The 15,442-nt window shown below is 34.9% G+C and overlaps 1 protein-coding gene across 1 annotated transcript in view; it reads left to right on the top strand.

Moving 5' to 3' along the window:
- LOC108916078 overlaps positions 1-15,442 on the top strand; it is a 35,733-nt gene that overhangs the window by 15,619 nt on the left and 4,672 nt on the right. The window contains exons 4-5 of the mRNA XM_018722311.1: positions 13,724-13,857; positions 15,176-15,374. Coding sequence (XP_018577827.1) covers positions 13,724-13,857; positions 15,176-15,374 — 333 coding nt within the window. The remainder of the gene's footprint in view (positions 1-13,723; positions 13,858-15,175; positions 15,375-15,442) is intronic.

Here is a 15,442-nt window from a genome sequence, read left to right as displayed (position 1 = left end):
AAGAAATTTAGAATTAAAAACTCGATAATTTCGATTTGAGAATTGTCGAAATTCAAACGATTTACTTCAAACGTGGATTCGCATATAAATTATAAAATTTCACTCTTTTTCGAAATTTCGATTTCAAACTCCAAAATTCGGAGTTCGAACTTAAATTTAACTTCCTCAACCTTTAAGTTTCGGTTTCACAAAAATGAATTTTCGGACCAGGTTCATAACTTCGACTAAGCAATTTAAAATCTCGACTTCCAATTCAAAATTTCGAATTCAGGCTCGAAGTGTTAAATTTAAATTTAAAACTTTGATTTCTGTCCCTAAAAATCCCAAGAAATTTAGAATTAAAAACTCGAGAATTTCGATTTGAAAATTATCGAAATTCAAAAGCTTTACTTCAGACATGGAAAGCATTATAAAATATAAAATTTCAACTTCTTACTCGAAATTTCGATTTTAAACTCCAAAATTCGAAGTTCGAACTTAAATTTAACTAAAAAATTTATATATCCACCTCAGCCTTAAATTTTGGTTTCACAAAAATGAAATTGCAGACCAGGTTCATAATTTCGACTAAGCAACTTAAAATCTCGACTTCCAATTCAAGCTCGTAGTGTTAAATTTCAGTCCCTAAAATTCCGAAATTTGAAGTTCGGGCAAGAAATTTAGAATTAAAAACTCGAGAATTTCGATCTGAGAATTGTCGAAATTGAAAAGCTTTATCTCAAACGTGGAATTCGCATTATTAAATATAAAACTTCAACTTACTCGAAATTTCGATCTTAAATTCCAAAATTCGAAGTTCGAACTTATATTTAAGTTCAAAATTTACATGTCTTAAGTTTCGCTTTCACAAAAATGAAAGTTCGAACCAGGTTAATAATTTCGACTAAACAACTTTAATTCTCGACTTTAAACTCAAAATTTCGACTTCTTTGTTAAAAAAACCTTGAGTTTTAATGATTTCTGGAGTACTAGGGGTACGTGCATAAGCCGTACGGTTTAGCGAGAACGAAGCGAGATCTCGACAATTATGACCACCTCAACATAAATACTGCACCCTACAGTTTTACACTTCACTGCAGCGTATCAAAACGCGCCATAAACTACGGGAGGAAGTCGAGTTTAATGCATCATAAATTGAGATGCTGCTTAACAAGTCCATTTTTATTTGTTAGCCAGGCGACGTAAAACTCCACGGCGTCGCAGTCGGACGAATTAGAGGAAATTTCCCTTCGACGCGGGGGCCATATTAAATTATAAAGGTATGCAAAGTAGCTGCAGGAAAGGTAGTAATATCCTTGAGTTAACAACGTCTAGGTTGTAAGCGGAATGGAACAAACGAACGTTGAATTAATGAAAGAGCAAAAACAATGGCAAGAGAAATGTTACAAATATTCCCGAAGCTTCCCCTGAATTTGAAGAAATATTGACTTATCCTCCACTTTAGTAGAAGAATCGCTGAAAACAGCTGCACTAATAAACATTTTGGCGGCCCGAGAGGCTGAGGCGTTCCCACAACAGTCGCTCGCCCTCAATTACGAACTTTGATAAAGTCCGAACTGGATGCTATGCCCGCTATTTATTAATTCAGAGTGGAAACTATAATTGCGTTAGCGATAAAATGAAGTGGTCCGAGAAGCAAACACCGCATCTGCAACTTCGCCACAAAGCGGTTCGCTCCTAGGGCGTTCGAATGCAATATTCACCGGGCGGGTGGGGGTAGGTGCATCTACACGGCCGATTTGGTCGAGAAATTAATTATTATGAGGTATCGGGAGCTGCATCAACAGGGCTCAGGGCCTGTGAGCAAGTTCCTGGATTTAATTGATTCGCTGGGCTTTGTCGCGAGTTCAATTAATTGGGAGTTTTCAAAAGTTCACAGCTTGACGCACGGTACAAAGAGGACAACGGTACGTTCTGGGTTGTTCCTTTGAAGCGATTTGAAAGAAAGCTTTTTGATGGTGGTGCTGGCAAGTTCTCTATTTCACTACACTTTGCAATCATCATCCAAAGTGCCCGCTTCCACCGTCTTTGTGGAAGCTATTCATGTTCTAAATTGCATCATGAACTACCAATCCTGTCTTGGTCACGTTATAAGTGTACTGCACTTGATTTAGTGAGGCTTAAAGGTAAATTGGGTGCTGGGAGATACATATCTCACTACACGGTGGCCCGCAGGATTTCCAGACCTAAGTCTCTGTGATTTATTCCATTCAAATTGCCTGCGACCTCACGATTTCACAATGTCGTTTATAAATCTTCATGAAATGATAATAATCAGGGGTTGTGCAAGCATCAAGATGTGAACTTTATCAAAGCTTATAAATATTAATACACCTTCCATCAGAATTCTGCAGAGATATGAGGATCGCGCACATTAAGGCGTACATTATTAAGCGACATATGCAAATCGAATGGAGAGCGGTTAATCCAACACACCAGGCCGCGGGGATCGTAAAAAATTTACGACAGAGCGAGTCTCAAATTGCCGATCCGAGCGCCAGTTAATATTTGCGGAAGAACTCCGCCACGGTCCATTAAAAGTAAACTCGACGCGTCGCAGATGCCAATAGACACAACGGGTGAGGCCAGGGGCGTGCCTCGATCTTTGACAGGAAATCGGAATGGTGGAAATATTACAAAATATTAAATATTTGATTATATTAAGTAAAAATTTAACACACCTATCTTACAGTGATGAAAATACGTTAAAAAAATGTTACCTCAGTTAACCCTCAAAGGTCACACAAGTGCGAATTGGGATTTTGCTCTTTAAACCTTCGACTTTTTTATTTGTTAGTGAAAATAACGTATTTATATCGAAATTTTCCGAGGAATCGAATGATGTAATTAGATTCGAAAAAAAATTTGTTAAAAAAATTCGAATGAAAAAATTAAAATTTTCGAAAAATTACTTTATTTTTAATTTGTATTTTTTTAATAAATAATGGCTAGAGAAAAACTAAAAACAAGAATGTTGTACTTCAAAGTCTATATTTTTAAGGGAAAAATAACCCTTTTTGAAAAAATGATATTATCGATTTTTCCCCGTATCTCGAATACACTGAAAAAACAGTATTTAGATCAAATGAGTAGAGAGTTTTAAATGGAATTATTTGCCGTAAATGTTATTTTATTCTATTCAAATGTATATCGTCAAACTATGTGAAATATTTGGTGTAATCTATAATTTTTCTTAGAATTTATATTATTTGTAAATATATATAATTTAATTCAAATCTTTTATAGTTTTAGAATTTATTATTTCGGACTTTAGCTACAATATCTCTTACAGTTCATTATAAACAGCAAACATATTTGTTTCAAAACTAAAATTTATATATGTTTAAAATTTAGTATTAATGTAGCAATTATTCAATATAAATGTAGCGTATCAAACTTGTTTTCTTGAAAGAAAATTGTAGCAGGTCCCAGAATGGTGTAGTTGGGAAGTAGCACGATAGATGGAGCCACTTACGCTCTGTGTATACACATCTCCTTGTGAATAACGACACAAAAGCAGCTGGATCGTTCTAACCTAAAGACATACTGATGAGGACCATCAATAAGTCCCAAACCGACCTATGCCCGGTTGGTTATAGTTACGAACGATCCTAGCTGTTGTACTAGGTGTTGTGTAGTATTTAAATAAATAAATAATTTTCTTGAAAGAAGAAAATATTTTCTTGCGTACATATAAACGTGCGATACCTTAAAATCAAATGCACATTTGAAGAAAGAAATTTTTTTGCGTGAATATGCATATTTTGCAGTTGTGATTTTTGGCTCATTTTCTGTAAATTGATGTTTATTTTGCACTCCCTTGTATAAAAATATTAATTTAAACAATATTATCCACAAATATTGACAAATACTTGTTACAATTAAATTATTAATGAAAAAAAATGTTCGAAAAATTATTAACAATAACTAAATAACCAACGTTCTAGTTTATTCGACACGTAAAATGAAGCGAAAAAAATCGGAAATTTGCATTTCAATCCACTTTATTTCTAGATCATATGATATAAATTCAGCCACACTTTTGCCCACACTAGTGCGAAATAGCACCGATCGGACTTTCCAGACTCCCTAGTTTGTCCGACAATAACAGACTGAGGCCAGCTGTGGTAAGACTCGACTGTTTGGGCTACAGAAAGAATTATAGTGATAAGAGGAACCCTTGACAGCTTCTACCTAACAAAAGCCAGCTGTCAAAAAACCGGTGGTGCGAATTCGCACTAGTGTGACCTTTGAAGGTTAAAACAAAAGCATCAGTTGAAGTTGAAAATGATATTAATATAAAACTTCATTTTTAGATTGTAGCGAATTGGTTATTCTTTTGTCTACATAAAATTTACACCGATACAAGTTTATAAGTGTAGAAAAATTTAATAAATGTATCTCACGACCAAACTGCCCTCTATACAGGGTGTCCTAAAAATGCGCCAATTCCCCGATAATAAAAAAGATTCAGAGGAAAGTTGTAGGATATTAAGAAATTAATATGCTGGTTGTATTTGACCTTGGTCTTGAGTCTCAAGGTCAAACCAAGGTCAAATTGAAAATATTCAATGAAATACCGTATTTTTTATGCAGTAATTTTCCTGCATGTCCTTGTTAATCGTTTTGAGGTCATAAAAATGATTTTGACCTTCAAACGACTTGAAAGACATACCGGAAAAGTTGGTAGAATTTGGCGTTCCCCGATTGCTAGGTGTTCAATGTAATATTTTCAACTCAACCTTGGCCTGACCTTGAAACTTAAAGTCAAGGTCAACTCTCATCGTATTTGTTTCTCCCACAACGTTTATTTGAATATTTTTTGGTAGAATACAATCCTAAAAGTTATCGACTCTTTTCCATAGCACTGATGTACGTATTATAATAAAAATAATAACCTGAGCGTTGCTTTACGGCAAGAAGCATGTAATACATTTTATAATGCCCCAAAGGAAAAGTTATTCTTAGAGAAAAACCCCTCCGTATACCCGGATAGATAGACTTTGTTCGTCGCGGAGTAATATGCATACTAAACTTCTTACGTGCAATTTTTTACCCGACCCCGAGACGACCTTTTATACGTCGCATCCGCAAGAGTGAAGTGGAAGAGGAACATAACCGCACCGATTTATTTTCCTCTCTCCCCACGCGTCAGAGTTTTTATTCGGCGACGACATCACCGTCTATCAATTGATTTCCAGGTGTAATAGCCAAAGTTTCGGGGGGCATCTTTCAGATTTATCCCGCGACGTCGCATCGCTCGGCGGCCATTTTGCGAGGCGAAATAATATTTCGCGTATTATCTGCGCCTTGCGGAATAGAATAAGTTTCCCAGTTGAATATTGTATAAAAGGGACGTCATTTGTAACTTTTCTATTGTTGGCAGTCGCTAGACAGCGCTGTGGAAGTTCCCGTCCTTTCTCTTGTTAATGCTATGACGAGTGTAAATGCTTTATATTGTCATATATCAAAGGCCACTAGACGGAGCGGGAGCCGGAGCAAAGCCGTAGGAGAATTGTTTCGGCACAGAAAAAATATACCGCCTCAGAACGTTCTATTCGAGGGTTCTCATCACTTGTAGACCATTTTTCATTTCGCGAGACCGAATTTCTGAGATTTCAATAAAGCAACAAAACACGGGAAGGTTCCCTAGAAAATAACACCATTTTCTTTAAATCAAACTAGACAGTACACTGAGAAAAAAAGTATTGGGATCAAATGAGCAGATGGCTTTAAATGGAATTATTTGCCGTAAATGCTATTTTATTCTATTCAAATGTTATATGCTTTCGTCAAACTATGTGAAATATTTGCTGTAATCTGTAATTTGTCTTAGTGCCAGTGGCGCACAGGCACTAGAAATAGAACATCCTGTATATGTATTCTCTCCCAATTCTATATTTACCTTGCCCTTATATAAAAAAATAAAAGTACCAAATTTGAAGATTCTAAGAAAAATAGTTTTCAAATTATTTAAAAAAAAATAGGTTATCTATTCTATATTTAGAAGGCTATATCTCAGTAGGCGTGCACTTTTGTATGTAGGTAAGTTGGGCTAAATAGTCTTATTTTCATCCAAGGAACCTGTCGTCAAGCGTTGTCCATCCTTTTCAGGGACACCCTGTATACAATCATTTGACCAAAACTATTCAATTTTATATGAAACAAACGATACATTAATATACAATACAAAACATGTTTCTATAAAACCTATGTAGATCATAAAATTAAGAATAGAATTCGTTTACCCGTATATAAGTATCAAATATTTATTTTAAATGTTGCCTATTTTTAAAGTAAGAAATTATATTTCTGGGTAGAAATTTAAAGTATTTAAATAAATAATTTTCTTCAAAAAAGAAAACATTTTCTTGTGTATACAGGGTGATTCAGTCATAATGTCATTAATTTTAAGAGCAGATAGAGAAAAATGAGTATAATACGATGGTGTGATTAAAAAAAATTTAAATGCATATTTAAGCTGAAAAAAAATATTTTCAAATCATTATTTAACCCCCTTTTCAGGCTGTTACTGACCGGCTGACGTCACAATATTATGCACGGCTACGATATGAACCTATGAACAACGCGCCCTAGATGCAACGTTGCCATATTTATATATTTTCGCTCATATAAAGACAATAAATAAACGGTTTTGCTCACGTCAACCAATAATAATTTAAAATGCTATAAATTATTTTTTATTTATGCAATCAACATATTAAATTGTTATTGTTGCCCAGCAAGAACCTCGAGGTCTGAGCATGCCTTGCCAAAAATCAGTTTTTATTAGCATCATAATTTTAATATTTTAACAACATTTGCTGTAAGCCCGAAGGGGAAGGTTTTCAAACAATTCTACTAAAAATTAGTAACGCGGCCCATTCAGATGTTCAGGTAGAAAATGCGGCCCAATTAAACGATCGCCATTGACATTGACACCGAATCTCCTCTGAAAGCTATACCACCGACGAGTAGTGTGCGGGTAGTAGTGTGTTTCATCTGACCAAATGTGACTATTATGGCTGCAAAGAAATTAGCTGTTTCACTTTAAATAAGATTTAATATTGAAGTTACAAAACCCCAAAAGTTCAAATAATTTAAATTTCATTTCATAACCATTTCAATTTCGTTACAGAAATAATGTCATAAAAAACCAACACTCACTAGATAAATTATAAAGAGAGGATAAATTGTATGCAGTATTTAAATATTGACTGCAATTAGAAGAGAGACTTGTATATTCCATAAAAAAACAATGGGACGGAGACAAATAAACAACTCGGTACGTCGTGTTTCCGACCTAGGGTAACCTGTGGTTCAGTAACCTTTTAACCCAGTTTTAATTTGCACACGTGCACCATATAGTCCAGGAGCCAGATGTGCAAACAACTTATTCTTAAATATTTGACCTCTTGAATCCAAAGAAACTTGGTCGCAAAGCCTGAAAGTGGTCAGTTTAATTGTTATCAACAAATTAAATGTTTAAATGGCTGTAAAAAGTTTATTTTTATAGCTAGTACAATTTATTCGCTAATAGTTACGTTTTCTCATAACAAATATGTATTTTTTTGGAAATTAAAAAAAATTAACTTTAACCAAAGTTATTGCAAATTTAGTGCAAATTTCTTACATTTTCCGTCTCCGTGCGCACTAATTTTACCATATCTGGTTCTAAGTTCCATTTATTTATTAATTTATTTAATAATTAATGGCATCTTAGAAAGTTGTGAAATTTCAACGAAAATGCCGGTTTTAATTGTTTATAAGGTTTTTTTTATTATTCAACTTCGACGAAAAGCCAAAAAAGTTACCGGATATTGTTCTTTGCATTCTAACAATCAAGCAAGGCATGAAATCATTGTTAGGATGCGAGGAACAATAACCGGTAACTTTTTTGGCTTTTCATAAAAATTGAATAACAAAAAAAGTTTTATAAACCAATAAAGCCAACATTTTCGTTGAAATTCCACAACTTTCTAAGCTGCCATTAATTTTTAAATAAATTAATTAATCAATGGAACTTACCTATCTTGTAAAATAAAGTTTAAGTTTTAAAATGAGATGTGCGTCTCAATCCGTCCAATTGAACCAGAGATATGGTAAAATTGGTGCGCGCAGAGACGGAAAATGTAATATATTTGCACTAAATTTGCAATAACTTTGGTTAAAGTTAATCTTTTTTTAATTTTCAAAAAAATATATGTTTGTTGTGAGAAAACGTAATAATTAACAGATAAAAAATTGTACTAGCTATAAAAATAAACTTTTTACAGCCATTTAAACATTCAATTTGTTAACAACAATTAAACTGACCACTTTCAGGCTTTGCCACCAAGTTTTTTGGTTTCGAGAAGTCAAAATACTTAAAAATAAGTTATTTGCAGCCGTGGAATTCTGTTTGGCTACGGAAACCTATCTGGCCCCTAGCCCCTAGACTAATACGAGTGTAGTAGCAAAAAGTTGTCGGTCTTTTATCAAAGGAAAATCGTATCAACAAATTTAATTTAAAATCTAAAATACCGGCTGTTTTCGTAGTAGCTGTAGTCGCCCAGGTGCATCGAGTGTACGAAGTGGTCGGTTATATGTCAAATACTAACCTGGCGAGCTTGAACCTGAACTTGGCAACGCTGTTCCTTTAGCCGACAACTGTTCGTGACATTACGTTACAAAATTTTCCGAGCATCCGGGCATCGGCAGGGCAGCCCTCGTAGCGGGAGTTATGGGTTGATTTCCTTCATTTTTAAAAGTCGAGTAAAAAATTTTTTTTCCGATTTTCTGTCTTTATTAAGCCTTCCGAATACGTGGTTAAAATTAATGACATTATGACTGAATCACCCTGTATACATATAAACGTGCAATACCTTAAAATCAAATGTACATTTGCAGCAAGAATTTTTTTGCGTGTACAGTTCTATCTCTAACAGTAAACGAGAAACGAAGGTTGGCAACGTCAAATCGTTATTAAACTTGGTCTTTCCTAAATTCACGCATAATATTTTTAGCTCGGTGTATTCCGTCAAAGAGAACGATTTTCGTTACAAAATTTTCAGCCAACGTTACACCTATGCGTTGAAAGCAGTCAATTAAGTTGGCCGCAAATTCCTTGAAGCATACAAATTATTTTCCAGTTCCCCTTTTAAGTATATTTAAGGTAGGGATAAAATATCAGAACGCAAACTTCAAAGAGAGCTCAAAGGTCTTTCGAGTCAGGATTTCCAGACCGGGGATGAAACAATAACCGTGAATTTTGTTAAATACTCATGTTTCTAAAATGTGTATCCGTTTAGCGAAATTTATCTGGTTATTTCGTCTGTAGCCGTCGTTTCGGATCAATGGTGGCGGCGTATTTAACCACCCACACATCTACTTCAACGGTAGCTTCTCGAACGGAAACAATCATTGAGCAGCCACACAAAATCTAAAACGTTTTTTCAATTGGCTCATGTCACTGACAAAAAAATCTACGCCACTGGATCTTTAAAATACCTTAAAGTACCTTCCAAGTTTGCAAACATTAATAATATCGCCAAATGACAGAACTGGCTCAAAAGAATATCTAATCTGCGATAATCCACAAATTTTAAACGATAGATCACGAGAAAGTAAATTACTGATACAATATTATAAAAACGTTTCTATAAACGTATATCTTTTACTAGAAATTTAAAAAAAGGTTGTTCTATTATTATATTTACCCAAATTAAAATTGCGTCATCTCTAGAAAAGTACTCAAAAACAAATCCTGATACGTTAAATCGCCAATAGAAAATGATATAAAAACGTTCATATAAACGTCTGTGGACGACCTAATGCCACCTTTAGCTTTGTTCAAAAATTTCACATGTTCCAATAAACGTTTCTGCAAACTAATAATGCCAAATGACAAGATTGGTTGTAAAGAATATCTGTTTCCTGGTTTGTAAACGATAGTTTACGGGAAAACGTTAAATCACTAATACAACATTACATAAAAACGTTTATTTAAACGTGTAAGGACCCCTTAATCTCCTCTAGTTACGATTGCGACAAGAAGTTTCTAGGAAGTTTATGTTCTATCGCTTGAAAACATTACTGATACTAATTTATATGAAAACGTTTATATAAACATGTACGGACCTCTTAATTCCCCTTCTGTTACTTCGACAACAACTTTCGAATGAGTTCGTCCCACTAATACATTCCGCAAAAATCATCTGAATAAAAAGATTGTATATTTGCCCCGGCTTGATATATTTCCGTAAAAACTGAATCCATATATCTCGCAGTAGAGAAGAATACTCCTGTTGGTCCTTATTTCCCGTTTCTAGGATCAATAATGCCCCAACCAGGAAATTCCTCGGTTCACGTGCACTAAACTAATTTTCTTGTAACTTTTTACTCTGACGAAATTAACGATCTTTTTGCCAAAGTTCCAACATTTTACGTTAGGGCTACTTTGTGCAATTAGTACATCTAAAAGCTTTACAAAGAGAAATAGCTCTTTTTTGCGATCCCTAAATAATTAATTTGTTGTATTCCATCAAGCAGAAGTTTCTGCCAACCAGACCAGACGGTCCTATTTGTTCTTGCTGTTACGATTACATTTTTTCCCAAAATTCACAGTATCAAGAAAAATATCCAAGCCGATGTATATAAAAAACTTGTTCTGTAAAAGAATCTTACATTTTACACAGTTCCAGCTAGCCTTTGAATTAGAATCCTAAGTACGCCACTGCATATAGGATATGAACATTACAGAAAGATCACCAGCGAAGATCCACCTCGAGGGTTAGCGGAGTTATCAAGAGCTGCGATCGAACGTCGACTCTAGTCTAAAATAAACTTTATGTTCAATACAAAATTGTTATAGCTTAATCGAAGATTATCGATGTTGAAGCTTTTTCCCACACAAAAATCGACAGGCCAAGACAAAACAAACAGGCCCTCGGACAAATTGCCGTTTTTGTACGTTTCGCGTTAAACTCCCATTACGGCAAAAAGCCGGTCCCCAGCAAATTTTTGAGTGCTTAGGTACACACCGTCCCTACGAGGAATAAACAGAAAAACATCGGAAGGGCCGAAGGGTCGAGGGCCCTTAACCGAAACAGACATTCTTCGAGATAAATCAATCTCGAATTAGTTGACATTAGTTACATATTTCCCCCATCATTAATCATACTTAGAGACTTAACAAGTTTATATTAGTTGAATTAAATGATTGGACACATCAAAGGCAGGTCATAAATCAATATATCGTTAGTTGGGCCAGACGACGTCCAAAAGAAAACGCCGAGCGACGAAAACATTCGGTGCGGAAGAGGCTCGAGATTGTTTTTCTTGTACGAGCCGACACTCCACCTCCTGTAAAAAATTCCTCGGGGCTTATTTTGTCATAAACACTAGGTGGCTGAGAAATTGTCGCGCGTAGAACGGCGGAACTTTTCCGGAGAAATTGAGTAATGGACGGCGCCGCAGAATCTGATTGGAGCGAAAAACTTCGGTAGATTTTAAATGGTCCAATGGTTTCAGTTCAAAACATAACCATAAGATTAGTGTCAATGGAGTCAAGATGGAATTTTAATCTAATTAATTCAGTTATTTGAATTTAAAACTAGTTTTTATTGAATTCAATTAGAATTTAACTGGAATTTACGTAAATTGTCTGGATATATAGGAATTTAATTAGAATTGGAATTTTGACTAGAATTTAAAATGTTGTTCAGGGAAATTGAACACCACCAAGCCGACTGCTAAGAAACTGATTTTAAATGGTCTATCATATTCTCTTAAAACAGAACAATCGAAATTGATCCTAAGTTGGAGTTTTATTTTAATTCAATTGGAATTCATGTGGAATCTTATCAGTTGAAACTAGAAACTTAAGATCGAATTATTGATATTCAATTGAAATTTGACTAGAATTGGAATTTAGCTAGTACGTTATTGGAATCTGATATGGCTCCTATTGGATTCCGAATAGAATTTGATTGAAATCTTATTGGAAGTTAATTAAAATCTTATTGGAATTGCACTAACCAAAGATTTTATTAACAATTTAGGCTTTTGTAGAATTGCTTCAATTGGAAATTGAAAGAAATTTATTGGAACAACAATAGAATTTAGACACTGAAATTCGTTTTTGGAATATCAAATGGTGTACAATTTTATTTCACAATGTAACTACAAGTAATTGAAATGTTATCATCTAATTTAAATTTCGTTGGAATTCTATTATTAGTCCAATTTTAGACAGGTTTCTATTGAAATTTAATTTAATTTGAATTCAATATCAACCTAATTGAAATTGAATTGGAATTGTCATAATATCCAATCGAAACCTAGCTCAAGTAATACTTTATTTTAATATAATATGGCTCTGAAATCCAACTGAAATTTTATTGGAATTTTGTTTCATCAGTACAGTTATTGCAGTCTATTGAAACTCTATTGGAATTGAAGTGGAATCCAATCAGTATTCATTAGAACTTAGTAACTAGAATTAAAACCAGTTTTAACTCTTATTGCATTTCAAATGGAACTATTTTGGAATTTAATTGAAACCTTATTGAAATAAGTCAAATGAAAGACTTTTTACAGAATTTTTTATTCAAGAAGTACATTTATTAATATATTTCTAATCAGCTAGTGTAAACGTATACCGAATTGATTTATATATCTGAAAATTTAATTATCTGATTATTAAATGGAAAACTGCAATCGCCGACTGAATTTAATAAATTTCAACGCAAACGAGCGTTGACTGCAGAAAAATTTCAATGCATTAGTGTTCAAATATTTGCCTTCGTGCTTATACAGTTCACCCGCCTTGTTTATTTTTCTCTTTACAGCTTCGGTAGCTGGAAAATTGCCCCTAGGTGGTATTTTAATTAATTCACAACAGTATTACTTACTTTCGACATACGCTTTTTTTTCAATGCTTTTTTCATTAAGCTCAACAAAACATGTGTCGGCAGAGAAGAGCAAAAATCGCGGCTACAAATTGTCGACAGACCGAAAAAGAAGTCTAAGACTGTTATTGTAAACAGATTTAGTTTTTTCAATATTTTTGGTTTACGCTGTCTGGATCTACACTATTTTTATCGTCTGTTGGCACACACCTTCGTAACTGCAAAACACAGTATGCACCGCAAGCTGCTACGGTGAACGCCACGCCGCCAATATCTTTTGACTCAGGTGTCCAATGCGGTTAATTCCCAGAGAGTGACGCAGGGGTCTACTTGGAATTATATCTCAACAAATATCGCATTGATTGTACTGTGTTTACGGAAAACCACATTACATTACCGGTAATTTAAAATACGTATTACTTTTTTTGAACCCTCCAAAGGTTATTGCAAATCTGCTGTCGTGCTGATATTAATTTTCAATTTAACAATTTTAACATCAATACCACCGACATATATATTGCTATAATATGCACATCAGACGTAATTAAATAGGGATTATTAACTTCGCATCAAGGATGACTGTCATTGATAACAAATTCGAAGCTCATATACATAATAAAACTATAATTGGACGGATATTACTTTATTGACTCCAATTTTGTTAAAATTAATAAATGAGAAATTATATTCGTTTTGGAAAGAATAATAAAAACGCTTCATACAAAGATGTCAAATATTTGTGCGGGAGAGGGGACGGTATATTATTATTCAGCAACCTATATATTCCACAACACTGTAAGATATGAAGTAAATAACGTAATATTTTTTTGCAGAGTTGCCGGATTTCCCCCCAGAAATCAGCGTTGGCAGAGACCCCCTGGACTATGGAGACACCCTCAAGGCCAATTGCAGCTCTCCCCCAGCCCGCCCGCGGGCGTCACTCAAGTTTGTCCTGAATAATCTCACAGTAGGTACACTGACAAAAATGTTTATAGTCGAGGTGCCATATATTTGAGAGTTATGCGATGATTTGAAAATATTTTGTGCTTGGTCGTTGATTGGTTATTTTTGGTCACCATTTGTGAATCACCCTGTATACTGAGATACATTATTAATACATTATAGTATCATTACCAGAGCCGTACCTTGTTGGGCGCCATCTAAATATTTTAACTGGAATATGAAAAGCGGGCGCTTCAGATTTTTTTATTATTATTATTTAATTAACAAAACCCCCTTGCCGAGCGATATTAAATAAGTAAATTAATAAAATATGCACAAAGGATCGACTTGCTCGGCATTTTTTGTTTGTTTTGTTCTTCGGGAGTAGTGAAAGCGGCACTCGGCGTTCGAGCTGTCTAATTAGCAGGGTATTTCATTATTAATAATAAGAAAAATGGATTTGCCGGGAACGACAGGCAGCTATAATTAACGGACAATAATAATCCGGGAGCTCCCGGGAGAGGGTCGCAGTTCAGCCCCATCCTTTCGTCGGATCTGTCTGGAAATATCCGAGCGATAATTGCGAGAGGAACGGCATCCGAGTATATCGTTTTTAACAAAATTCTTAGTTCCTTCTTTGCATAAATAGTTAAGTTTTAGGAAATATATCTAACACCGGCAACATAGCATACATTAATAAAAATTGTGAATTAAAATGTACTGTTACTTTTCCTCTCAAGATCTTTTAGGCTTTGGCTTTGAAATAATATATCACCCTGTACATCGCTCGACGTCCAAACGTCCCAAACTGTCTCATAATTGCAAGTCAATATTGGCAGCAGTAAAACAAATGCTCCAGCAAAAAGTTTTCAATTTCCCAGTTAATCCTGAAAAGTTTATATTGAAACTTGTACCCAGTTTGCGAGGAAGTTAAATTCAAAAGGATATTATCTAAAGTTGCTGTAGTATCCGACCCAATTATACAGAGTGCATCTTAGATCTTATTTAATCAGTAGATATCAAGGATTGGTTTGTTCGTATATAGGAGTTGCGACAATGAAATAATGTAAATTGTATAGACGAGACTGCAGATTTCGTTTACTTATTTCATGACTCGGTACCAATATACTAAAATGTACAAATGTTAAAACAACAGAAGGACATCTTCTAATTTAAAAGTTGTATCAAACGTTCCATGATTCCTACTTTTCTCCATGAAGAAATCGCTAATTTTTCTATCCGTATACTACGGGTAAGGCGCGTTATCTATGGCGATCACTGTGAAGCAAAATATTTTGATTGGTCATCCAACTGTGGTATATAAAGCATGATAATTGTTATAGGTGGCCAGGACAGAGCCCCTGACCCCCCGCCAGTACCAGGAGTCGGCGTGGAGCGACCTCTCCTTGAAGATGGTGCTGTCGGAGTACCATTTCAACGGGGGCAAGCTGATACTGCGGTGTATCGCCGAGATTGACGACATCTACCACGAGGAGGCGGTGCTGCGGCTGAGCAGTGCCAGAGAACCCCGGCCAGAAAGAGGTGAGAGAGAGTAAGCCGGAAAGTTCCAGAATTAGCCAAAATTTACTCGAAAACGTGGAATATTCCAT

The sequence above is a fragment of the Anoplophora glabripennis genome, unplaced genomic scaffold (assembly GCF_000390285.2).
Source record: "Anoplophora glabripennis isolate ALB-LARVAE unplaced genomic scaffold, Agla_2.0 scaffold1, whole genome shotgun sequence".
Lineage (NCBI taxonomy): Eukaryota > Metazoa > Arthropoda > Insecta > Coleoptera > Cerambycidae > Anoplophora > Anoplophora glabripennis.
Note: the sequence above shows the minus strand (reverse complement) of the source record. Positions and strands in the feature narration are given on the sequence as shown.